We start from the raw sequence: 24,477 nt of genomic DNA on the forward strand, positions 1-24,477 counted from the left end.
GAGATTAACCTAGGGACCCTAGGGTACCCCCAAATCTAGTTTTCTCACCGGTTTTAGGCCACTTATTTTTCACCCCTCGGCTTTTTCAACAAAAAAAGAAAACATTTGCAAAAAAAGTGTGGTACCTATTCCGTCTCAAAGCTGTGGGGGCACCGCGCCCAAGGCCCCAGAGTTGGGGGGGGCAAGCTGCCCCCACTGCCCCCCGGCTCCCGCACCTATGATCTAAGATTACACAACAGTATAGTACGGGAAGTTTTATAACCTCTTAAAGTTTGTGTAGCAAATTTTGGACACCATGAAACTCTATCATCCTTCCTTTTTTACTTTAAAATGAGCTGTTATAATTTAGCAGCGGCATTTGTTATAAAATTCCCGCACAAATCGTGAAACACGCTGCTAAGCGTTTTTTGGCGCGCCACTCTTCGTCTACATTCGATTGTGGTTGGTGTGGATGTGTGGACTTGTAATTTTCCACAATTTTTGAAGATATGTGCTGAAAGACATTTTTTAGTGAGTAACATTTTCGTATACGAGTCTATAGATGGCCCTGATACGAGTCCTTAAGAGAAATTGTTTTTCCTCGCTGAAGGGTGTCACAAATGGTCTGGTTAACTTAATGATAAACTGAAACCAGAATGTTTTTTTTCTCGATTTCGGGGCGTAATGTTAAAGGGACCCTCCCACTTTCAAAAAAGTTAATGAATTGGCACGAAAGTGATGTCGCTCGGTTCAGAAAGAGCGAAAACGAATATCTACCAAATTTCATCGAAAAATATTCACCGGTTTTCAAGATATTAGACTTTTACTTTTGTTTACTTTTTGGGATCTCCGCTGTTCCTAGCGACTTTATTTGAAAGTGCGGCATTTGTTGCGCGCAAAGCAGCATATACCACCGCGTGCTACCAAACGTTTTAGTAAAAGATTTAAAAATCGTTAGATCTCCGCTGACGTCACAAATTCTAAGGGGGCATACCAATGCACTAGCCCCTTAGAATCCGAAAACTGCAAGTTTGAAATTCCATATCTCCGAATTAAAGCATTTGTCGATATTGTGAGTGCCCAAACCGGTATTTGCAGGCCATGGCCACCAATTTGGCTATCTTAACTCAAAACTAATGTTAAGGTGGGAGTGTCACTTTAACGGGCAATTTTTACTGAATTTGAGTGGAATTTGCATCTACTTAACATTATTTCCCAGCCAGCAATATGATGCTGTTGGTATGCTGTTGGAATTTTGTATAGAATGCTACCATCCGTTCTCCAGCAGGCAGCAATGTGCCGAATTGGAGCACAATTGGCCCAGCCGTTCTCAAGATCTGGAAGGGCACCATGCACATGTGCGCATGCAAGTTGGATCCCAACTTACTTTTGCATGGCACCCTACTAACTGGTCCCTGATCGGTTACTAAATTTGAGCGCAATTGGTCCAGCCATTCTCAAAATCTGGAATTGACCCCTGCACTTGCACACATGCAGCAATACCACAACTGTGGGAAATGGAAATGCAATGCCTAGTGGGTGCCTACATAGGTATATGCTGAGTTTCAGCACAATCAGCCAAGTAACTACCGAGATACCCTACACCAGGGTGACAATGATACCCGGGGTGACTTTGATCATAGACCAGTTTTGGGCCTAAAATGAGCATTTTGCTGCTGTGAACTGTATTTGTTATGCCAATGGTTAAAGCAATGAAGCATTATAGCAGACACTTAAGAGTTTAGTCCCAGTTAAAATAATCATGTTATGTCACACTTCACAGCTTGTTTTTTTTTTGTTGTTGTTGTTGTTGTTGTTGTTGTTGTTGTCATTGGCATGGAGTATAAATTCTCTAGCATCTCCAGCAATAATAATGGTAAAGATGAGAAAGACAGAGGTAAAGAAAGAGAAAGCAAAGGCTTATATACTGAGGATGGAGGTCGGAGGATGAGCATTGAGCTGCTCTATCTCAGTGGTAATTGGAGCATCAATGGGAAGTGAAAAAGACAATCAACTGGGAGGGGCATGAGCAGTGTGGCAAGTGATCCCACAGCCACCAGCAGACAAAGTGTGATGTAGGACAGGTAGTCTGCAGTGGCTTAGGACATCTGTGACTGTTACTTAAATCTTGAAGTCAGAGGTTAAAGTAGCTAATTTTGCTGCTTATAGCTCTGTAATGTGAGTTTATACCCGGAGCATGCAACTTTATTTTAATACCTCAATTATTCATAGTCTTGCTGTAAAATGTGAGTTTTTGTCAAGCTAAGCCTTTGGTTTTATTTAAAACATGTAAGTTTATCACACAAGCCCCTTCTGAGGGCTCCTATGGCACATATAAGGTGATTTTAATGTAGTGATCATAGTTACCCCGACCTCTGGGTGATAATGATCATTTTTTGTAAAAAAGATGATAAATTTCAAGACATTTACTGTACTCAGTTAGATAGAGAATTGTCCAATTGGTATGATGAAACAGTTGGGGCATTCCACGATAGATCGTACCAGGCCCGTCACCCTCATCTCTCAGATTTTAATGAAAATCGGTCCTAGGGGTAATCATAGGCCCCAAAGACGCCTGGCAAAATATCGGACTTCTCAGATCAAAACTTTTTTAGTTATATTGCATTACATTTTTTAACTTCGGTTTGTAACGGTGAGTTTGATGGCCTATAACTCAAGAACGGGCTAAGCAACCAACAAAAAGTAAACAACACTAAGCTTGCGATGAATCAAAAATTAATATTACTATTTAAAAATTCCAAAGAAAAAATTTCATTGTTGAGCAAAAACCTTAATCTTTTTTCATTTGCCTCTAATGACTTTTGGGACCAAAATTTTTCACATTTTTATTTTTTCAAAATAAACCTCATGTCATTGCAAATCGACATGCAAAAAATGAGAAAGGTGTTCTTTCTTTAAGTTCCTCATTTTCCCGCAAGCAAAATGGGTTTCGGAGGGGTTGAAACGACCCCAGCACGCCGTTTCGCTTGTAATAGAGCTAGAGCCTCGCGGTAAAAACGAGCGTGTGTGCCGTTACAAGTCGCAGCGATTGGTACCCGATTTTTAGGTGTCAGGTTAACCGGTAGCGTCTAAGGTCAGGTCAAGTGACTGAAGTTACGGGTTCGGTTTTTAGTAAATAACTTCGCAAAAAATGGGCTGTTTGTTGCCAGACCCGCGAAGCTGTATCGGTCAACTTCCTTCAGGAACAGAAGGATTGATGGGCTAATTACCTCCATAGTTTACCATTTATCATTACTGCCACGGGATCAAAATAAAGTCTTTAATGTAAATTTGTTTTCCTATTCCGCGTGCTTGCTCTTTTTCCGATTTCTGCCCGTGTGCGCGGCGGTCTTATGGCTGACTTATGGATGACATGAGTTGCATACGTATTGATGCTCCTGTCACTGATGAGAAATTACGAAATGAAATAATGTATGTTGATGCTCTTAGACGTCGACCGTCACCGCAGTACCGTTCCTGCTTCCTCCGAGATTGAAACGAACGGAATGCAGCCTAGGATTTATATTTTCTACCGAAGTCGTTTTGGGGAAGTGTGCTTACATTTCATGATATGTAAAAAAGCACCCAGTGGTGGACACTGTCTAAGTGTCTATGTAACAGTCTGAAGGGGCACAGCTGAGTTTTAGCCATTTAAGCTTGGTTTTTCCCTATGTATGTACAAAGATTCGAGCGTTCTAAGGTCCATAGCTGTTGGCGATCTTCCTAGTATCTGAAAATCCGAAATTGAAAAGCGGTTTTCACACTGATCTGAATGATCTCTAACAGATGACTGGAGAGGAGATGTTAGCATTTTACCCGTTCTCTCAGAGATTCCTAAATGCTGGCTTACTCTGGTGTTAAGGCGTGCACTGGTAGAACCAATGTACGACCCCCCGCACGAGGGGCAACCGAATTTGTATACCACGCCAGAGCAGCACATTTTGGGAACTCTATCTTTGTATTTGAAAAAAGAGCCTATCGTAAACTGGTTCCTCAGAACGATACGAAATTGAGCATAGGGGTAGAAGGTAGTCAGTATATCGTTAATAGCATGTTTTAAAGGTAGTGTGCCAGCTTTCTTGGACCGTATGGAGTTAATGGCCCAGATAAGGAGAACCGGATTTTTAGAACTTATCCATACCTTCAAAACTCATGGAAACGTCTTAAATTCTTCAAATTTTGAGTACCCCAGTGCGAAATTCGCCCCGACGGGTTGTCGGTCGTACCCCAACCACATTTCACACCACTATGAACAATGAATGCACACACTGAAATCGCTATTACCGATATGCTCATCCAATCAAGTTTCGATAAACCCGTTCATCATCATCTCCTGCGGTTTCGAACACGCCTGTTAGGTGGCTTCTGATGCTCGTCGAGGTCGGAATTTCCAAATACGCGTGGTGCGTCGGGCCGCGCGCTCTGACTTCGGCCAAGAAAAATGCGTCAGCTGATCATTGTCATTTCTGCCACTTGCGTGTGGTGAAATGGGGTCATAACTTATAAGACGGCTTTTTCATATCAATTATTTTACATAAAATCATATTTCAAACCATAAATAATGTTCGACAGCCAAATAAAAGAAACAATACCAATACGGGCTTCCAGTTTAAGGCTCGACATTGTGTTGTCTACGATTAGACAGCTGATAACTCATTCCCGTACGTCGTATGGTCGTAACACTATAATGACCTTTGCTTATTGTCACAAGTGCGCCGCAATCGCGATTGTTGCCCGACGCCTGTTTGCAGGTGAGCCCACTACAGTTGTTATACATATCTAAAAACCGAAAAACTTTTAGGCGAAAAAGGCACTATTCCAGGCCCATTTTTGATTTTTTTTTGCGATATTAGGTAAAAACAGAAGCTTCTTATCCTAGGAAAAATAAAATGGGAAATCTTTCAAAGGTGGCACACTACCTTTAAAGCTTGAGAATGTTCTCCAAGGTACGGGAAAGTCACGTATTTGCTGAGCTTGGGCACATCAAAAGATACTGGTACCCGATCGTATTGTTTGTTAAGGAATTTCCTCACTTCAAAATTGATGAGAGGAGAAGGAAAACCATTGTTTTTTTTTAAGAAAGATCGTAGGAAGTTAAGCTCACAATCAAACGAAGACTGGGGAGGAGATTATTGTGCCCCTTCAGATTGTTGCATAGACAGTAAAAAAAAAATCTCACCCCTCACGTCAGTCACGTCAGTGAGTCACCGCAGCACTTCTCTCTACATGGCAGGCACGTACCCAGGATTTCGCCCAGGAGGGGGCCACCTGCTTCCGAAGGGGCCCTTAGGTCACCCGGGGCCCCCAGCCCGCCCAGGCGACCAGGGGCCCCCAGGCAACCAGGGGCCCTCAGGGCCCCATGCGACCAGAGGCCCCCATGCGACCAGGCCCCCATGCGACCAGGCCCCCCGGCTACCAGGGCCCCCTAGGCGACTAGGGACACCAGGCAATCAGGGGCCCCATGCGACCAGGCCCCGGCTACCAGGGGCCCCCTAGGCGACCAGGGGCCCAGGAAACCGGGGACCCTCGGATGACTGCAGGGGCCATCGGGTCATCAGGGGCCCCTCGGGTAAACAGGGGCACACAAATGAAACTTTGATCCAGTGTTTGAAAAAATATACCGGGGCCTGAGGGGCCCCCTGAGCGCCTTCGGCGCTCAGGAGGGGGCCATGGCCCCCGTGCCCCCCCCCCCCCTTGGGTACGTCACTGCTACATGGCGCGTCGAATAACGTAAATTGAGTAACTAACGGCCATGGAAAGGTAGAATGTGACATAACTTTGAATTTGCCCTCCTCGCCAATTTAAGATATGTGGCGATGCCTGATGATCCAAATAGATAGGAGAGGAATATCCGCAAAGAATACCGCACTTCTGATGACGTGCTACACTGGCTCTCGGAAATCGATTGCTGCCAGACAACAGATTACTTGGTATTCCATTGTAAATGAGTGCGTACAAAGAAATTTAGGCATCAAGCGATCTGATCCAATGTATGTGTGTTGCCTATTTCGCACTTCTAGCATCTCTCGGATTGAGATGCTGCTGCGCTCATCTCGGCACATTTATGCTTTTCAATCATTTCTAGCCTTCGAACCTAACTGAAAAACTCCCAGCCGCAGTTATAACTGCCCTGTGTAATTCGCGGTGCTGATGTATGGCCTTATGACTAACGTTATGCACATTTTGTTCTGTTCTAGCTTGGCTTCTCTCAGACAGCACTCTCAGACGATCAGACTCAACCTGCGCCCTCCGGATGGCCGACGTGGCGGACCTGCCGAACGGCAACGGTGCCGTCGACGCCGACATTCCTGCCGACGGCGGCGGCGATGCGGCGACCACCAACGGTGAGCCGGCCGTCCTGAAGGCGGCGGCGGCAGACGCGCCGGCGCCGGCCGCGCCGGCCAGCACCGTCGACATGGAGCGCTTCACAGTGCACGAGAGCCTGGAGCAGCTGGGCAGCCTGGTCACCGGGCCCGGCTCCAAGAAGGACAAGGGTCTGATGTCCAACCTGCTCGGCATCGGTCTGCCCAAGTTGTCCCGGGACCAGCAGGACGCCGTCAACAAGGCCAAGAAGTTCGCCATGGAGCAGAGCATCAAGATGGTGCTGATGAAGCAGACGATCGCGCACCAGCAGCTGCAGGCTAAGTCGCTGCAGCGGCATCAGGCGCTGGTGCTCATGTGCCGCGTCTACGTGGGCTCCATCAGCTTCGAACTGCGTGAGGACACGGTGCGGCAGGCGTTCCTGCCGTTCGGGCCCATCAAATCAATCGATCTCTCCTGGGACCCGGTCACGCAGAAACACAAGGGCTTCGCATTCGTCGAGTACGAGATGCCGGAGGCGGCGCAGCTGGCATTAGATCAGATGAACGGTGTAATTATCGGCGGCAGGAACATCAAGGTGGGCAGGCCGAGCAACATGCCGCAGGCGCAGGCTGTCATTGACCAAATCCAGGAGGAGGCCAAGAGCTACAACCGCATCTACGTGGCGTCAGTGCACCAGGACCTGACCGACCAGGACATTCGCAGCGTATTCGAGGCGTTCGGCCGGATCGTGACGTGCACGCTGGCTGATGGCGGCACCGGCAGACACAAGGGCTACGGCTTCATCGAGTACGACACCCCGCAGGCGGCGATGGATGCCATCGCCTCCATGAACCTCTTCGATCTGGGCGGCCAGTACCTGCGCGTCGGCCGCTGCAACACGCCGCCGAACGCGCTGGAGATTCTGATGGGCTCGCTGCCGCCGACTACAGGCGCTCAAGTGATGCCGACGGCCTCCTCGCTGGCGGTAGCGGCCGCGTCGGCACGTATTCAGTCGATGGAGGCTGCTCAACACACAGCTAATGTTCTCCGGGGCGGATTCAGCACGCCGCTGAACTCTCTGCCGATCGGCGTGGCGGGCGCCACTCCGGCGATACCGGCGCCGCCGCCGCCCGGGCCGCCGGTGCCGCTGATGGCGACACCGGTGAACCCGCCGCCGAGTATGCTGGCGCACGTGCTGCCGCCGCCTCCGGTGATCACGGCCCCGCTCCAGCTCGGCGGTGCTGTGTCGGTGGCGGCACCCTCCCTGCCGCCGCCGGCCGTGCTGACTGCGCCCCTGCAGCTCGGGGGTGGTGGCCCCGTGTCCTCGGCCGGCCCGGCTGTCAGTGTGCCTCCGCCCGGTGTGGTGGTACCCACGCTCGGAGCCGGCGGAGCGATTCGTGTGCCCCCGCCGGGCGCCGCGGCGCAGCCGGCCGCCGGCGCCCTCACGGACGAGGAGCGGCGCCAGGAGGAGCTGCAGAAGAAGCTGATGGAGGACGAGCCACAGACGCTGCAACAGCAGGAGGATATGTCCATCAAGGGCCACTCGGGCCGACACCTGGTGATGCAGCGGCTCATGCGGCCGCAGGAGAGCCGTGTGGTGGTGCTGCGGAACATGGTCGGCCCAGAGGATGTGGATGATACGCTGCAGGACGAGATCACCGACGAGTGCAACCGGTTCGGCCAGGTGAAGCGCGTCGTTATCTACCACGAGGCGCAGGGCGACCACGACGGCGCAGAGGTGGTCGTCAAAATCTTCGTCGAGTTCGCCGAGGTTCCGGAAGCGGAGGCGGCGCGCACGGCTCTCAACGGCCGCTACTTCGGCGGCCGTCTGGTCAGGGCCGAGCCGTACGATATGAGCCTGTACGAGCACGAAGATCTCTCCGGCTAGCCGGTGTCGGCGGGACGACGAGGTGCGTGCCCGCGCGGGCGGCGAGTGTGTGGGGGTGGCGTGGCCGTGTGCAAGTGGGCGCTGTGCGAGGGACGGTGGGGCGGCCGCGGACGGCGTGCTCCTCTCGGCGGCGGCTAATCTGTGTGGCGGAGGCGGTTTCAGGCGGCGGCGCGGCTCGAGATGACCTGGTGGCTCTGCGGCCGTCAGGGCGGCGGACGGCGCGGCGACGAAGGACGACACGGGCGACACCAGGCGGACGGACGGCGAACCACGGCTTCCGAGGGCGCCCGGTAAGTGTCGCGGCAGTCAGCCGCCGTCCCTTTCCATTCAGCCTCATATCGTCCACTGCACAAGTCCTGTGAAACACTATCCGTCATCCATTGCATATCATGTGATGTAGAAGTTCTTACGTCTCCTCTATTCGCCCAGCCCTTCTCTACATGTGTCCGGTGTCTTCTGCACCTAGAATATCCGTGTTTTCGTGTCTCTTTCGGTTAAATTACGGGACTTCCGAATGTACCGATTACTCACAGAATCTGTGTCTGTGTCTCATGTGTTTGCCGGCGACTCTGGAGTTTTCGAAGCGAGTCTCAGTCACGGTTCGGTGGCCTACCGCGCTCAGCGCCTATCGCCGGGGGTACGAGTGGCGTCTGGAGGAATCAGCCGTGCGTCGGAGCAGCCGAGCCCGGGACCAGCAGCTGACTGCGGCCGCCCCGTGTTTTTATTGTTCGCAGACGTCTGTGCGTCGCCGCGCTGAGCGGATAGGGCCGCGCCGGGCCGCGCCGTGCGCCCGCCGACCACCGGCCACTGGCCTGTTCCGCGACACGCCTCTAAAGTCTGCCCCCGTCCCCCGCCCGACCCGCGCCTCTCCCCCTCTCTGTCTCTGTTCAGCGGCTTAGCCGCGGCGTCTACTGAAACTGCCTGACCTGGCCCGGGACTGTCCGTCCTCCCTCACACTCCGTCGTCCTGTCGCGTTAGCGGTCCTGCCCCTGGTCCGTCCTATTCCAGCAGTCCGTCCGAGATCCATTCATCAAAGAGCTAATTGTTCACGTTGTGCTATCATTCTCTCAGTGTCGTTGTCGCCCTCGCGTCTGGAATTCGACATGTGCTTTACTCGTGCCTCCGTTTCAGTTGTGTCTCGGTATGCTCGCGTTTCATGTGCCCGATCGCCATGACTGGGTCACGACAAACGGTGAGCGGCGGCTGAGGGGTCCTGGACGGCGCTCTGACGGAGGACGGAGCAGCGGGCGGCTTCCAGCGGAGGACGGACACACCGACACCGAGCGACTGCCAGCCGGCGGCCGGCGGCCCGCAGGTACGGATGGGAGGGTCACGAATGCGTACGGGACTGTAGGGAGCACAGTATTCTTTTACTGATGGAAGTTGGAGCAAACAATCGTTTCCGGGTGATCAGGTGTTCGGAAATATTTTCTACAGAGCTTTCAGTTTCCTTTGACAATGTAACTGAAACAATAATTTATTTTGCGTTACCGATGTCTGAAATATGATTTATACGTTCTACTACGGACTCTGTTGATGGTGGTTTTGCTCAGTCTTCCGAGCAACATGTAATTGCCGCCTGTCTGTTGCAGACACGGGTACGCCGCGGCCTCTTCTGTCATCAGCTCTGGATGTCACCTCTGCGAACGTCGAAGCTGCCCTTCTCAGCGTCTAATAACGAAGCATTGAGAGGTGAAAGTCATCATTCAACTGCCGTCTTACGAGTGCAACGCTCTGAAGTCATGTGTGTGAGAGTGCGCTTAAAAGTTCATCAGCATCATCGTTCACCGTGTTCCAACGTCTGTGGGTGCACACTTGGGAGTGTGAGAGTGATTTGTGCCGGCGCTGGTGTTTGACACTCATTTTCGATGTCTTGGCTGGCCAGTGCAGAGTGACCAAGTGTAACGTGACGCTGGACGTGGCGCTACTTAGCGTCACACGTGTTTTTATCGTTCGGGTGATGTGTGATTTATGTAACTACTCCGCCGATGCTGCCTCCGCCCACCGCCGCCGAATGGGTCGCGTTTTACCGTCGTCTGAGTGAGTGAGTGTGAAAGTGAGTTAGTGTGAGTTTGAAAGTGAGTTAGTGAGTGTAAAAGTGTGTTAGTGTGAGTGTGATTTGCCGATGTCCCGGCATCCCCACCGTTCCCCGCGCGGACCGCTTTGTTTACCTGCGAGCACCGGATGGATGCGTGCACTGTGTTTAATGTACTCCCCGCGTTGGGCCGTCATTTCATTCCCCGGTTGGAATGAGCATTGAGCAGGGTTACCGTTTAAGTGACCATTCGCCGTTCGCGGCTGCGCTAGTTAAGGGTTGGCGCGGAGCTCAGGCGACCAGTGAGGTGTCTGAAGTGGGCGCGAATCCCACCGGCCCCACCCTGGTCCGCGGCCACTGAATACATGGGCTGGTTTTTGGCGGCGTGTTGCCTGTATGTCGGCCGGGAGGGTTTGGAGGTCAGCGGTCCGTTATAGGAACACCGGTGGGTTGGCTGGCGCCGGGAGTGGCCGCCATGTTCCCGAGGTGATAAGATTGCACGGTTTCGCGGGAACGGGCCGGTATCTGCAGCGGATCGTTTCCAGGGCGACCCAAGGCCACAGCTGCCATGTACCGGGCCAGATTTACAGGCGGGCGCTGCCGCGCCAGCCGGCCGGAATCGCGGTCATTTGGTAATTGGAACTACTTGTGAATGCCGTGCTGGGATGGCCGGCGCGGCGCGGTGCCGACTCGACGGCCGGATTCATCCAATCAAAAGTGTGCGCCGTGACCCATATTTCCCACACGAGGCGTCAATGTTGGAGTGGCGCGCCGTCAGATTAGCATCCGGCCCTCGGAACTTTTCACCCGTCCGAAACTAACCCGGTTTGTACGGTCGAGCGTCCGTCCGTCCCGGCCGCACCCGGGCGCGGCGGCTGCGTCGATTCAAGCCGCCGCATTGAGCGGTGCGTCAAGGTTGCGGGTGGTCGGCGGAGCAGGGGGGGGGGGGGCGCCGCCGAGTGCTCGTATGTCGCCGAGGTCGGCGCGCGGGCTCGCCGTGTCGCCGGCCGAGCTCTGACCTTGTCCCCGATCGCCGGCGGTCCTCCACCAACCGTCCTGCGCCGACCGACCGGCCGCGCCACGGGCGATACGGCCCTCCAATCGGCCTGAAAGGGCTGCCTATCCGTCCCGCCACCGCCGCCGCTGTGCAGCGCGCCATCTGAAACAGACAATGGCGGGAAAACGGCCGCGCGCGCCAATGCCAGTGACCCACATAGTGAGGGGGCTGACTTCCCGCGTCCGTGGCGCCAATCTGAGTCCGTGCCGGCTGCACGCGAACTCAGGGGGCTGATGACATCGGTCGGCAGGAAAAGATGGCACCGAGGACCGAGGAGCACGGCAGTGGCGGGAAACCAGGGAAGTCCGGACGGGCAACCGGAACGGGGAAGGAGAGTGGTTACATAAGGGGGTTACCTAAGGACTAGGAGTATGATCGCAGTTTACTGTTCAATTCACGGCGTCTTTTGTTCTGCGGTGTAGTCGCCATGCCTCAGTAATACGGTTGGGCCTTCAGCATGGCAACACCCCATGACAACCGTTTGGGATCATCTCCGAAACAGTGGGACCTTCGCAGCGGGATAAGCTGAAGAAGCAGAATTGCTGGCGGCGACTCCAATTCGACAGGAGCGGTCTGAACCCACACCACACATTCGGCCCCGCCCGCCGTAACTGACCATATCCCCACCTCCACCTCAAGCCAACAGCCGAGACGAGATCACACCTATTCGCTACCCGAGGCTAAACTCTGTTCTCCTCACACCAACCAGACCCAGACCACTCGCAGAGCACACCTCCCCGCCACGATCCAGGCCCAGACCACACCTCCCCGCCACAACCCAGACCCAGACCACACCTTCCCGGCACTCCAGACCCATGCTTCCCTCACTCCAGACCCAGAGTCCCAGACCATACCTCCCCACTTCAAACCCAGACCATACCTCCCCCCCCCCCCCCCACCAGACCCAGACCACACCTTCCCGGCACTCAAGACCCAGACCATACCTCCCCCACCAGACCCAGACCATACCTCCCCCACCCCCACTCCAATCCCAGGGCACACATCCCCAATTTCTGCCACCCCGAACCCATACCACCCTCCCCTGCCGCCCCCAGCATCCGGTCCATGTCGGGTCAGGGGGTTTCCGCCTCAGGGATCGGGACATTTCTCGGAGCTCGGCCCGCCGCCCACGGGTTCGACAAAGTCGCCGCCGGCGGTCGGCAGGTCGACGCTCCCGTCCATTGCCAGGCATTGATCGTCGAGTTCGCCGGCGCCGACGGTGCGTCATGAGAGTCAAGGTCGGCCACGGCGGCTGGCGACTCCCGGACCTACCCCCCCCCCCTTCCCGCTCCCTGGGGGTGACCCCCTAGACCGCCCACGGACGTTCGCGGGGCGGTGGCAGCGCTGCCAGGGGGAGGCCCGAAAGTAACAGATTTATATGGACGATGGAAACGACAGGGCTGTGGTTGAATCGAGGAAGAGAGAGAGAGAGAGAGAGAGAGAGAGAGAGAGAGAGAGAGAGAGAGAGAGAGAGAGAGAGAGAGAGAGAGAGAGGGGGGGGGGAAAGGGACAACATCTGACATAGATGAACGGCTGGTCTTAGTGAGTAGTGAGTAAGCAAGTTCAGTTCCTTCCTGAGGGCTTATCTTAGCAGGATTAGCCTGCTGTGGACACACTGACAAGGGGATGGATTTATCTGCACTGGAAACGGGCGTCAACGATGATACAGAGAATGTCAGGTTGTTGGAAAATGTAACTGTAAGGCGACGATGCCTGACATTCAGTTTCAATGTCAAAACTCATAAGACCGAGCGCCGTGACGGGCAGCGGAGCATGAAAGACTGGCTCAGCTCGGGATCAGATGCCCCTGACCGCTGCCCTTCGCGGTACAGCCTCATCCTCGCGGAGCGGACGGAGCGAGACAGTGAGACAGTTCCCATGAGCTGTCGTGTCTCCGGTATAACACGCCCGGCCGTGCAGTCTAAGCTCTCCTAAACCTCACGACAGGCGGGGAGGATCGGGGCGGATCGTTACGGTGTGTCTGTGTCGTTGAGGGTGAAAACACGGGCCGCTCCGTGTCAACGAACGTCGACACGACATGCCCCGGCGATATACCGCGGATGGACGGCGCCGCGGGTCACCTTGACCTTGGCCTTTAGCAGTCGCCTGACCAGCGCCGGTCACGACAGGCATAGTTGGCAGAAAGGAGCGGGGAGGATTGTTTGTGGAGGGAGGTGAAACGATGCTAAGTGCTGACCAGGGAACATTGCTCAGCGGTCATCCTTTTACCGGTATAAGCTCGTATCTGGAGCGGATTAAAAAGATTGATCAAGCTTTATGTAGAAATTCATGGATACGTGTTTCTCACTTCTCATCAATTCTCGTTCAGCTAAAGCCAAGCGTCATTTGTGCAGCACTGAATGTGTCGATTGTTTCGTCAAAGGCACGCTCTCGACTTCCGTCCCGGCATTCTGCGTATTCCGTTTCTGTTGGTATAGCATCACATTCCGATCGTGCCTCTCGCACTTCAGCTTCTCCAACACAGAGAAAACCAGAGCTTTGCGAGCAGACTGTATGTATTTTCAGCGTTCTGGTCATCACACCAATGGTACGCAGTCAACTCTTCACACCAGCAGTGGGCTCCACACGTGGCAGCACCCAATATATACCTTCATCAGAGATCTAAATCGTCGCACCTTCCTCTCGGTCGCTCCAGACGGCCACTGACCAACAACAGGGCGAGCGAACCCCCCCCGCAGCGCCCGCCAACAGCAAAACATAGCCCGCGCCAAAACTCTGTCACATGGGTGGCGGATGGGCGCAAACTCGCAAATACAGGATATAGAAGCCCATAAGGGAGTCAATCGCATCCATATACAGGCTTAGACATATCGCACACATCACACCTAAACAAGTAAACAGGCAAACAAACGAGCACACGCACACACAGAACCACACGGGAAAGTCAACTTTCAAACACACATGAGAGCACGTCTCCACCTTGCCAAAGGGCCAACGACCCAAAGGGCCGCGAAGGGCGTCTATTTACAACTAACATGCATGCATTTCGGCGGGTACACTCGATCTGCGTGAGCAGGATGCAAGCCGCACGTGCACTGCACCCTATCCCTGCAGTATTGCAACAGCGTGAGCCCGACCTCGGTGGGTGCCGGCTCCGGGCCGGGGTGGGTGCGCCGCGCGGCCGGTCGCACGGGTCACTGGGGCACGTGCACAGCTCCGTCAGACGAGTGAGGGCACACCAAGAGTGAGCGACATGGAACAAAGCGTCACGGACACGGCTGTTGAACCCCGGAGAAAACAGCACCCGGTCTCACAACAACGCGTCTCTGTATTTGCTATTTATACACTATACACATGTGCTAAACAATAATCCAGAACAGCGAACAAGAGCGGCCACAGGGGCCGAGCATTTGTCTTTTACGCGACAGTGTGCGTGCGTCGTTTTGTACTAGGAAACTGGCACATTTGGCCGCAGGTATGTACAGACCAACTGAGAGGCCGGGCGAGGCGTGCCGGGCGGCACCAGTCACTGCACGGCCTCCAGCGAGGGGCTGCGTACGCTCTTCGTCAGGTTGAGCGGCTGCTCCGCCTGAGAGGCAGCGGGAGCGGAGGGGGAGGGGGAGTGGCTGACCGACGGTGTCGAGGGCGGTGTGCCAGCCGCCGGGCTGGATGAGGGAGCCGGCGACGGCGGCATGCCCAGTAGCCGGGCGACCACCTCGCGCTGGCGGATCTGCTCCGAGCTCCAGGGCCGCTGCGGCGGCGCGCCCAGGATCCGGCTCAGTGTGGGCGTGGCGCCGGCGCGTGCGGCCGCCCGCTCCTCCTCTGCAGCATCTCCCTCGACGCCGCTCTCCCGGCGCAGCCAGCGGAACTTCTTGTGCGGCAGGGGGTGTTCGGCAGTAGCCAGGCCGGGGGCGGCCAGCGCCTGCTTCAGTAGCGGCATGTACTCGTCTCCGCCGGCGCCGCCCTCGAGGGAGGGTGGGGAGGCCGGCGGGCTGGCGGCCGCCGCGCGACCGTCGTCCTCGGCTCGCCGTTTGTGGGAGAGCAGGGCGGCGGCCAGCCGCGGCAGGTCGCGGGAGGGAGGGGTCGGCGACCGGCCGCGGCCCTCCTCCTCGCTACCCACATAGCCGGAGCTGGCGCTGCAGGGGGAGCAGGCGGCCCGCCGAGGGGTGGCCGCCGACCAGGCAGGCGACACGGCCGTCTCCTCCGGCACGCGCAGAGAGCGAACCAGGTCGGCGTGCAGCGAGTTGAGCGTCTTCAGGTCATGCACCTTACGCGACAGGCGCTCGTAGGTGTCCGGCTGAGCGCTGTGGCTGACAGCCAGCCGCTCGCGGAGTGCGGCGTCCAGCCGGGCGCGCAGGTGACCGACCAGCGTGCCGCTGCGCAGGCCGGGCCGCTCGGCGGTCAGAACCACGCAGGCGCAGAACAGACCGATCTCGGCGTCATCCAGGCGCAGCGCGTTCAGCTGAGAGGCGAACTCGAACATGGAGTCGAGCAGGAAGCGGGGCTGAGAGCCGACGGCGTACGCCTCGCGGCGCACCAGCTGGCCGTTCAGGCAGGCTACGGTGCTCGTCTGGAAACAAGGAGAGCTCGGTTAGATACCTCCACAGGTGATAATGAACGAATCAATTCACACGCGGCGCGCTACCTTTCTCGGCTCTGACGTCAGCACAAGCAATTAGAGGCCCTCATTGGCCACCACTACCGCATTAATGACGAGCGTCATCATCCCAGGATCAAATTCCCCGGCAATTCGGTCCGACTTTTCCCGGCTGCCACACCCGGAGTTTGCAAGTACGGACTAGAACGGCACCCGTGACGCAAGAACTGGGGAACTGACGTCATAGGGCCGCCCTGGCGGCAGGCACCACTGCCTCACCCCTCCCCTTGGCACAGCCTGCGCCATGAGTGACCTTGACCGTGAGGCAAAGGTGACCGGTAACCCAGCGGTGCCTCCCTCTATCATACGACGTCACCCGGGGTGGACAGCCCCGCACGAGTCAGGCCGAGTCGGTTCATGACCGCTGGCTGGGGGGGGGGGGGGGGCGTGACGCCCATGGCGTGATGCAACCCCCTCGGCCGCCTCCGCTGCCGCCGCCACTCTATCGATCAGCGCCGCCCCACCGCGCCCTGAGCCGTGCGCAGTGCCGAGGGCGATGACCTTTCGACTGAGTCGGAGCGAAATGGGAGCAGAGCGCATGTGCCCGGCTGGTGATTTAGCAACCACATGACGGTCATTTAGCGGCCCCATGACCGGCCATTTAGTAGCGGAACTGATGGAACGCGAGAGTCGGAGCTGAAATACGGCGCACTACTGAGAAAGTACACGACCAGCGAGTGGGCTGATTCAATTTTAGATGGACTCCGCTCACACTTCCTGACTGCGACTGGTATTGCAGGTCACGCAATAAGAGCTCGCAGTGAACGTTTTCAGCGACCCGGATGCCCCTGACGGTATCCAACTTATCGCCCCAACAGCTCGCCAGCAGCGGCTCGGCGGGCGAACTTTCCCGTCCGACCCTGGTGACTTCCGCGAACGGGCATTCCATGAACGTGGCGCTCCGTCCGGCGCCCCCGGCCAGTTTCGACCGGTATCACTGCACCGGTTTAGCGGTCGTGGCTCTCAGAAGTTGATAATTCAAAGAGAGATGTCTACTATCCCACGCCTATCTCGTCCTTTGCCACTCCCACTACCTTCCCAGCTATTCTTCTTCCGTATCTATTGGTCAACCAAGACCAATTCGCTCCGTTCCAACCCGTGGTTACAGCACTACTGACATTATCCACGTATATTTTGCGTAATTAATGCGCACCACCAAACGAGTTTTTCCCCACATATCATGGCACAACAAAATATCTCCCGTATCTTCATCTACCCCGTCTCCCGCCCTCCCACACTTATCTCCCACAATCTATCCACCGCAGCATTTCTCTCGCGCTCACCTCAGCGTCAAACGTGGCGGCCAGCCAGACCAGCAGCACCTCGAACACACTCGACTTGAGCAGGGTGACGCGGTCCTCCTCCGGCAGTCGCAGGAAGCCCGGCAGACGCTTGGCGAACTCCACCACCGCCTTGATGTGCGGGCCGAAGAGTTCTGATTCGCCCAGGTCGGTGCCGAGTGAGGAGGACTCGGCTGGGCTCAGAGGGCACGCCTGGAAAGGGAGAGAGAAATGTCAGATGGGCACGAAGGTTGGAAATGCTAGCTGTGAGGGCATCAGTTTTTGGGATATCAGAAGAGAAAATATGGATAAGAAACGTCAGTTGTGCAACGTCAGTTTGTGGGACGGCAGTCGACCTCGCCATAAGGACACGTCAGCGTGGTGATTGACACGTGCAAGGGACACGACACGTCACTGTGAAAACTAACGGACAGCCAAGGTCAGAAGCCGGCCGCGGGGGCCCCATGGGACGAACAGGTCACGCCATCGACTGTTGAAGTTCCCCGAATGAGGTGGCGTGTTTGTGCAACGATCTGGAGCAGAACGATAGCCGCAGCCGTCAAACGCGGAACAGGATTGACTTCTCAAGACCGAGATAAGGATGAGAGGTTGTCAGACGAAAAGACAGGAGAGACCTCATTTCCAGCATTTTAAAATCGCGGGGTCGGATGAATCGGGGCATAGTATAAGCCGGCGCCGTTTATAAATACCCACAACGGGCCGCTACCGCACCGGGACTCAAATCCGCCTCTCAGGCAGGTTGTTTGTTCAGTTCGCGACCTCGGGCAGGCCGGCTGACGTCACAGATGACGTCGCCACTGCCGGGAATGCCCCTCCCCTCCCCGAGTTGACGTGAGACTTGGCAGCCCTAAGATGGGAGAACAACGAAATTCGCGGTCCGAACCAGGATGAAGGTACCCGGTACTGTCGCGCAGTTGACGCGTCACGATAAGGTGACAGTCGATAACATTTCGCAATTTCGGAACAAAACACGTAAAGCGTTTTCGTAATCTGAAGTCTGATTGCGACAATGATTTTGCAATATCTTTCTTTAATATGTTGTATATGCATTGCTTAACGTTTGGCCAACTTCCTCATAGCAGCAGATGGTTACACTTAAGACAGCTTTGGCTTCTGTTCCTTGTCTCGACGCGTTGTCTCGTGTCATGGACGCGGAAAGGGCTATCTTATCACCCGCCGGCCGACCTCGTCTGAAGATAGGACTACAATTCAAGGCTGGCCGTCGGCCAAGGTTACCCCTCCCGGCCGGCGCTCGACCTGTGACCGCGACCACGCCACCAGTGACCGTCACCGTCACCCGCCCAATGTCACCGCCCACGTCATCGAGCGTCACCGGAGGCCACGTCAGTCCTGAAAGAATGCAGCGCTGCCCCTGAGCTCAGCTTCCCTACCCCGGGGCATTCCACACCGCCGAGCCTCGTGCCGAGAGCTCCCCGCACCCATTCCATGAACGTGCACATCACCAGGTGGCTCGAGTCGGTCTCCCGGATCCCATGGCTTCCCGCTCTGGCGGCGGCACCCGTCTGCCCTTGACTGGCAGCGGGCAGAGTTCAGCGCCCCTGCGCCGGCCCACGCCGCGCCACCGCCAACGGCTCACGGCCTTCTCAGAACGAAACCGGAGCGTGCCAGAAGCGCTCAGATGCTACCGGTTCGTTCGCAAGCATATCTTGGTGCGGTAGGAAGGATCGATGCATCCGGCCCCCTCCCCGTGGGGGTCGCCTGTCACCTTGACGCCCTGTCACGGTGGAATGGTCCTCGGCAGGCCCCGAGCAGCTGTGCAACAGGCGTAATTATTGCCGGTAAGTGCTGCCGAAGCGAGCGTTGCACGGAGAAGTAATTACATTGCCAACAGCTCGTCGGTACGGGATGACTCGGTGCAAACAACGGTGTTGGAGGCGGCAGGCAGAGGTCACCTTATCTGGAGAACTGGGACGCAGGTGTCCCCGGCCGGCGGCCCGCTAAGGATTCTCCGCGGCGGGCCTCGGCTCACATGTGTCACAAATGTCACGCCGAGCACGCGCCACGTGCTTCGTGGCCGGTCGTGACGACCTACTGCCACCGCCGGAAGCCGGGCCGACGATAAAATCGTCCTGCAACGTTCCACACCGCTGCGGAGTACAGTTCGGCGCGTGTACTGGTGCAGTGGAGCATCCTAATCTGCAGACCGGCCGGGCGCGGCCGGTCTTCCACAGGTGAGACCTTCGAAATGTGGCTCACCGGGCCACCTGAGCGCCGACCGTCCGGCCGACCGGCCCTGTCCAGCCCGTCAGACGAGGTCGCGACCCACTGCCGGCCGGCCGGGCCGAGACAATAGCGCACGGGCCCGGCTCGGGCCGCTCGCCGCCCGGAGATAGCCGCAACATGCCCCCGGGTCGGTAGCGAGCCGCACCTCGGGCGTCTCGGCCGACAGCGCTGCTGCTGAGGCCACCCCGACGGCGCCGACGAAGGTCATTGGGCCCCGAGGCACTCCAAGGTGAGCGGTGACGTCAGCGGCTGAGCAGCGCAGGAGGCGGCAGCGCGAGCCACGTGCCCGAGGGGGGAGAGGGGCGGAAGTGGAGAGAGAGAGAGTGCGTGCGTCACTCGACGCGCCCGGACCGGCCGGTCGATTGAGGTGGATAGAGAGAGCGCAGGGAGGACAGAGAGGTCGGAGGTTAGCACAGGGTTGTTGTTCGCTCGCAAAGAGGCGCTGGGATGGCTTCTGAGACAACGGACGGGCTTGATTGCGACAGCCGGGATTTTACGCTGAGAAAGAGGGAGATCTAGGGTTCCTCTGAGGCAGGTGTGGCACATAAAAAGGTCTGCTGACTTCAAATGGACATAACTACTCAAATGGCATATTAAATAATAATTCAATATTACAAAATGGCAAAATATGATGCCCTTGCCCGTATTGTAAAGTAATCTTGATGCCCATCAATCCATATAAGGTGGGCACTGGGCAGTAGCTTGAAGACCTTGACAACTACGGACAAAAGTGCAATCGTCAACCGATAAAGCCTTGTGCTGTAGTATTCCCAGGAGTACTGCTCGAGTAGATGGCATGCCAACGAGTTACATGACTGCCGAAGGGTGCGTTCCGTGTCGCGCTGATGGACTGCAGGCTGCACCGATGGCACCGATGGCGGTCATAGCGACAGCGACCGTGTCAGGAAATTGCACAGTTTGCAGTCGGCGGCAGCGGCCCGGCCTGGCCTTGGTCCGGCGGCCCACTGACCGACATGTACGGCCCGGCCGGTGCACTGTGCAGTGTGCACACTTCCCGTCCGTTCACACAGGGACAGCGGCCCGCGCCGAGGACAGAGCTGCTCCGGGCGCCCGCTGTCGTGAGAAGATGCCTCACCGGGCCAGAGCAGGGCGATGGCAATGAAACACTTTCCGGCTTTAGGCGCGCCGTGTCGTGCGCCCTTGACAGGGTATTAAACCGGCGCGTGTGAGATGTGGCGGCTTTAACGTCGCCGAATACAACAGAGATGAACGCTGATAAGGATGTGATTATGGGCTCAGTATGCTAAATGAAACATTTCAACTTGTTGTCTAGATATCGTCACATTCACAAAAGAGCCAACAAAGCGTGAAGGCCATGAGGCTCAGTATTTCAGCGAATCCGGCGCTGCCGCGCGCCGTCCTGCGGTAGTCCCGTTACACTCACGTTGGCGGCGGTATCGGCGGCTCCCTGCTGGGCCGTAAGACGTGCCCTCTCCAGTAGCGCGGCCACCCGTCCCCCGGTGAACTGGCAGGTGAGCAGGTGGGCGCGCACCACGGCCTCAGCCAGCACCGGGCCGTCCTCGAGCTCAGCCAGAGCCGTCTGCTGGCGCTGCTGCTGCTGCCGACTCACCGACTGCATCGCAGCCAACATCTTGGCCTTCTCCCGCTTGGGCACGCGGCCGAAACGCACAGCTGAAACGGAGGAGAAAAACGGGTTAGACGCGGCCGAAACACACGGCTAAAGCAGGAGAGTGCAGGGTTAGAGGAGGATGAAACAGGTCAAGAGGTGATGGCTGGGTGGATAGGAAAATTGAGAGGAAAATGGCTGGAAAGTAACACGGATGCGACGAAAATGCGATCAGATAAGACAGAGTGGAAGCATGGCGTGCTAATAAGAGACACGACAAGGGTAGCGACAAATTAATTTCATTGATTCAATATAAAAGAAGATCACAAATCTGACGAAAATACTAAGACACCAAACCGGACCCACCTCTCGCAAAAGCCGTCCCACAACCTAATTCATCTGATTTCCCAACGCTGCCGAAAACCCGGACCGGCCGTGCGTAACCCAGATAGCGGCACACGGCTGACCCCAAACGTGCCAGTTAACTGGCTCACTGTGCCACTCACACCGTATTGGAGCGAGAAAAACCCGTCTCCGTACCGGTCTCATCGGCACGGCGCCGGACTAACGGAGCCGGCCGGCCGCCCGGCACTCCCGAGCGAGCTGAATCTCGCCGACAGCAGAGAGACCTTTACCGGAGGTCATTAGCATAGCGGCCGATGCGGAACCGGCAGCGCACTGGCTGGGGGTCGGGCGGGTGTGCGGGCAAACGGAAACAGCTCACGCACAGGAAGGCTGGGCGACGAGGAAGTCGGAACCGGAAGGGGACATGGCGCCGGGGTGTGACTCGACGATCGAGTACGGTCGTCATTCGACGCGTACCGGAAGAAGAAGTAGCTATCAGTAATGTTAAGTAGACAGAAAATTTGTAGGCAGTTTTCAGATCAACTAACCAGGCACTACGACTCAGACTGGCCAGTCACGAATGGAAGCCCATCTGGACAATTACAGAGCAATGAGTCGGCAATTCTGCAGGCGATATCAATCAGAAACGTCGCACGAAACCACAACTTCATCGTGACTAGGGCAAGAGGGCTCCTGCAGGGGCACAGAGCCGGGCCAAGAAAAGCAATGACCCGTCCAGAGCCGGAGCCAACGGCCTGTATTCCCGACTGCTGCCAGCGAGCCTCAAACTTACGCGAACTCGGTCTTGGTTTTGCTTCCGCTTCTCCCTGCAGAATCCCTTTGAGAATCGGGGACCGGCTGACCACATCCATCCCGACCATCTCGCCACTCTCTCTCTCCCTCCTCTCTCGCTGCACTCTGTGACACCGCTCGCGTCCTCACACGACCACCCGACACTGCAGGACCGGCCTCTCGGACGGCGCGGCGGAGCGGCGGCGGCTGCGGCGGCGCGGCGCGGGGGGCGACTGCAGTACGGCGGGGGCGCACGCCGTCGCTGCCGGCCGCCGGCGGCTGCGCGCTGCGCCCGACCTTGAAACTGAGCCGGCGCGTCAATAGGGGGGCGGAGGCGAGGCGGGGGCGCCGCTGACCCATTTATCGGGGGGCGACGACCGTCAGGTGGGTCATCGCTGCGAGGACGAGGAGGTTGTTTGCGACGGTAGCGCTCGAGCACCGCGGAGGCGGAACAGCGCTGCCAGAAACTTCGAGCGCGGAATCAAATAATCCCGGCGAACGTCGAGGGGAAATCGCTGCGTTTTTGGCCATTTGAACCACTTATGCCTTCAGTGGTGCGTTTAAACCAATCAATTATGTCGGTACCCGGAGGACAGGGCAGCTGATCTGATTCTCTGCAGCTCGCAGTGACCCCAATGAGGATCGGAACCCGAGGGTGACTCAGGGGAGTCGTCGGGTGACTCAGCTCCCGAGTCATCGGCCGGTCCCCCACACTGCTCCCATTCCAGAGTTCAGGCCACAAGAGGGCCTCGGTCAGTCCCTTCCGGCCACCCACCAAACCCTCGCACCAGAAACCCATCAGCATGCGTCCTATCATGCCTCAGACGCCACACCCCAAACGAGCATGCCTCTCGTCCGTGACTGCCAGCACTTGCAATCTCCGACCAACGACGAGCGATGGCAAAAACGAGGGCACCGTTCAGCTCCTCAGACGACGAGAGGGCAATGGGTACCTACTCCAGGAAGGAGCGCTCAGCGTACGGGCCATTACCGAGCCAGTGACCCCGGCCCGCGGCGCTGGCGTCTGGTCGCGCGCCGCTGCCCGCCGCCACTGCGCCACAATTATGTCCCGTTCCTGGCGCAGGCGAGACGGTAATAGCGCAGCGGAAGTTCTGCGTGAACTTCCTGCGTGACCGGCCGAGCGGCGGCGGTGGCGCAGAGGGTGACTGACCCCATGACTGGCTCCCCAGAGGAGGGAGGAGCATCCCACAGCTGATCTGCAGTGGCCGGGGCAGACGGCGCCGCCGGGTTCAGGGCAGCAGAGGGCTGTGGCCGCTGCGGCGGCGGCGGCTGGCGAGGGTACTGAACCCGCACAGAGCGGGGTCACTGCTCTTAGTAGAGCCGTCGAGCAGACACAGCTGATAGCGAAATGAGGACGGCATGGGAGGACAGGTGATAGCGAAATGAGGACGGGATGAGGACACGTGATAGCAAAATGAGGACGGACGGGATGAGAGGAGGTGATCGCGAAATGAGGACGGGATGAGGACAGGACAGGTAATAACAAAATGAGGACGTATGAGAGGACATGTGATTGTGCAATGAGGACGGGATGTCGCACAGGTGGATGAACCATAATTCAGAACTCGGAAGCCAACAGAAGATCAATGGGTAAATAAGAGCAAAGACGCAGGACATTGATCGAAGGGCGAAGGACAAGCGAGGGAATGGGATGACAAAGAAGCGGACGTGAAGACCAGAAAAGACGACGATGAAAGACGACAAAGAGCATGCGAGAATGAAGAAGACAGCAAAGAGGGTGATGAGATGCAACAGAGGTCAGGACTCAGGAGTGAAGAGGATGAACGAAAAAAAAATTAACACGACGAAAGAGCTTGGACGACTACGAGAGCACACAGTAAGGAGAAAAGGAAGTGGGATTTAGAAGAGAACGAATGGGAGAGAGGATCAGGGAGAGCAGTCAGGGCAACATGACGTCATCAGGTGAGGACGGCGGCCGCTCTGGGGGCGGTGACCGATGAGGAGGACATCGACACTAGACAGGGGCAACAGATGTTGGGCAGCGACTGCCGGCGAGACGAAAACTGATAAATCGCCGGAGATCGAGGGGTGGGGCGAGGTAGGAAGATCCGCGTACTGTTGTTTTGTGAAGAGCAGAAAAGCCAACACGGACACAAATATTGTCAACCAATCTCAAACACAATTTCCCATTAACAACACCAAATTCAGAAATGCTAGAGTAGTGTGGAATCACGAAATCTATAGGAAGCAATGAATGGGGAGAACTCACTTTTGGCGTTGTAACCCATGTCGGATGCCTTCACCTCACACAATATTCACCCTCACAATGACTGGTGCTCAGACCT

The 24,477-nt window shown here is 56.5% G+C and overlaps 2 protein-coding genes across 12 annotated transcripts in view; one reads left to right on the forward strand and one right to left on the reverse strand.

The window, feature by feature from the left end:
- Positions 1–392: 392 nt before the first annotated feature.
- Positions 393–10,584, forward strand: LOC122381663 (poly(U)-binding-splicing factor half pint-like). Of its 8 annotated transcripts, none has more exons than XM_043366093.1 (5): positions 408–510; positions 6,177–8,192; positions 8,333–8,460; positions 9,302–9,485; positions 9,763–10,584. In XM_043366093.1, exon 2 carries the CDS (start codon positions 6,233–6,235, stop codon positions 8,168–8,170), a length of 1,938 nt encoding a protein of 645 aa, XP_043222028.1. In that variant the 5' UTR covers positions 408–510; positions 6,177–6,232; the 3' UTR covers positions 8,171–8,192; positions 8,333–8,460; positions 9,302–9,485; positions 9,763–10,584. The 8 variants fall into 8 exon arrangements, with proteins under 8 accessions (XP_043222024.1, XP_043222028.1, XP_043222029.1 ...); XM_043366094.1 differs by having other exon boundaries at positions 418–510; positions 8,378–8,460; XM_043366088.1 differs by having other exon boundaries at positions 425–510; positions 8,378–8,460; positions 8,905–9,485.
- A 3,176-nt stretch (positions 10,585–13,760) lies between these two features.
- The window catches only part of LOC122381664 (nuclear hormone receptor E75-like), a 36,045-nt gene continuing 25,328 nt past the window's right edge, over positions 13,761–24,477 (reverse strand). For 3 of the 4 annotated variants that reach the window (XM_043366095.1, XM_043366097.1, XM_043366096.1), the window contains exons 4-6: positions 20,831–21,078; positions 17,164–17,373; positions 13,761–15,793 (exon numbers count right to left, since the gene is read on the reverse strand). In XM_043366095.1, the coding sequence (XP_043222030.1) occupies positions 14,750–15,793; positions 17,164–17,373; positions 20,831–21,078 (1,502 nt within the window). In that variant the 3' untranslated portion in view covers positions 13,761–14,749. Of the gene's footprint in view, positions 15,794–17,163; positions 17,374–20,830; positions 21,079–22,151; positions 22,388–24,477 lie in introns of those variants that run through there. The other variant, XM_043366098.1, reaches the window with a different exon arrangement.

Source organism: Amphibalanus amphitrite, unplaced genomic scaffold (assembly GCF_019059575.1).
Source record: "Amphibalanus amphitrite isolate SeventyFive unplaced genomic scaffold, NRLGWU_Aamphi_draft 000124F_arrow, whole genome shotgun sequence".
NCBI lineage: Eukaryota > Metazoa > Arthropoda > Thecostraca > Balanomorpha > Balanidae > Amphibalanus > Amphibalanus amphitrite.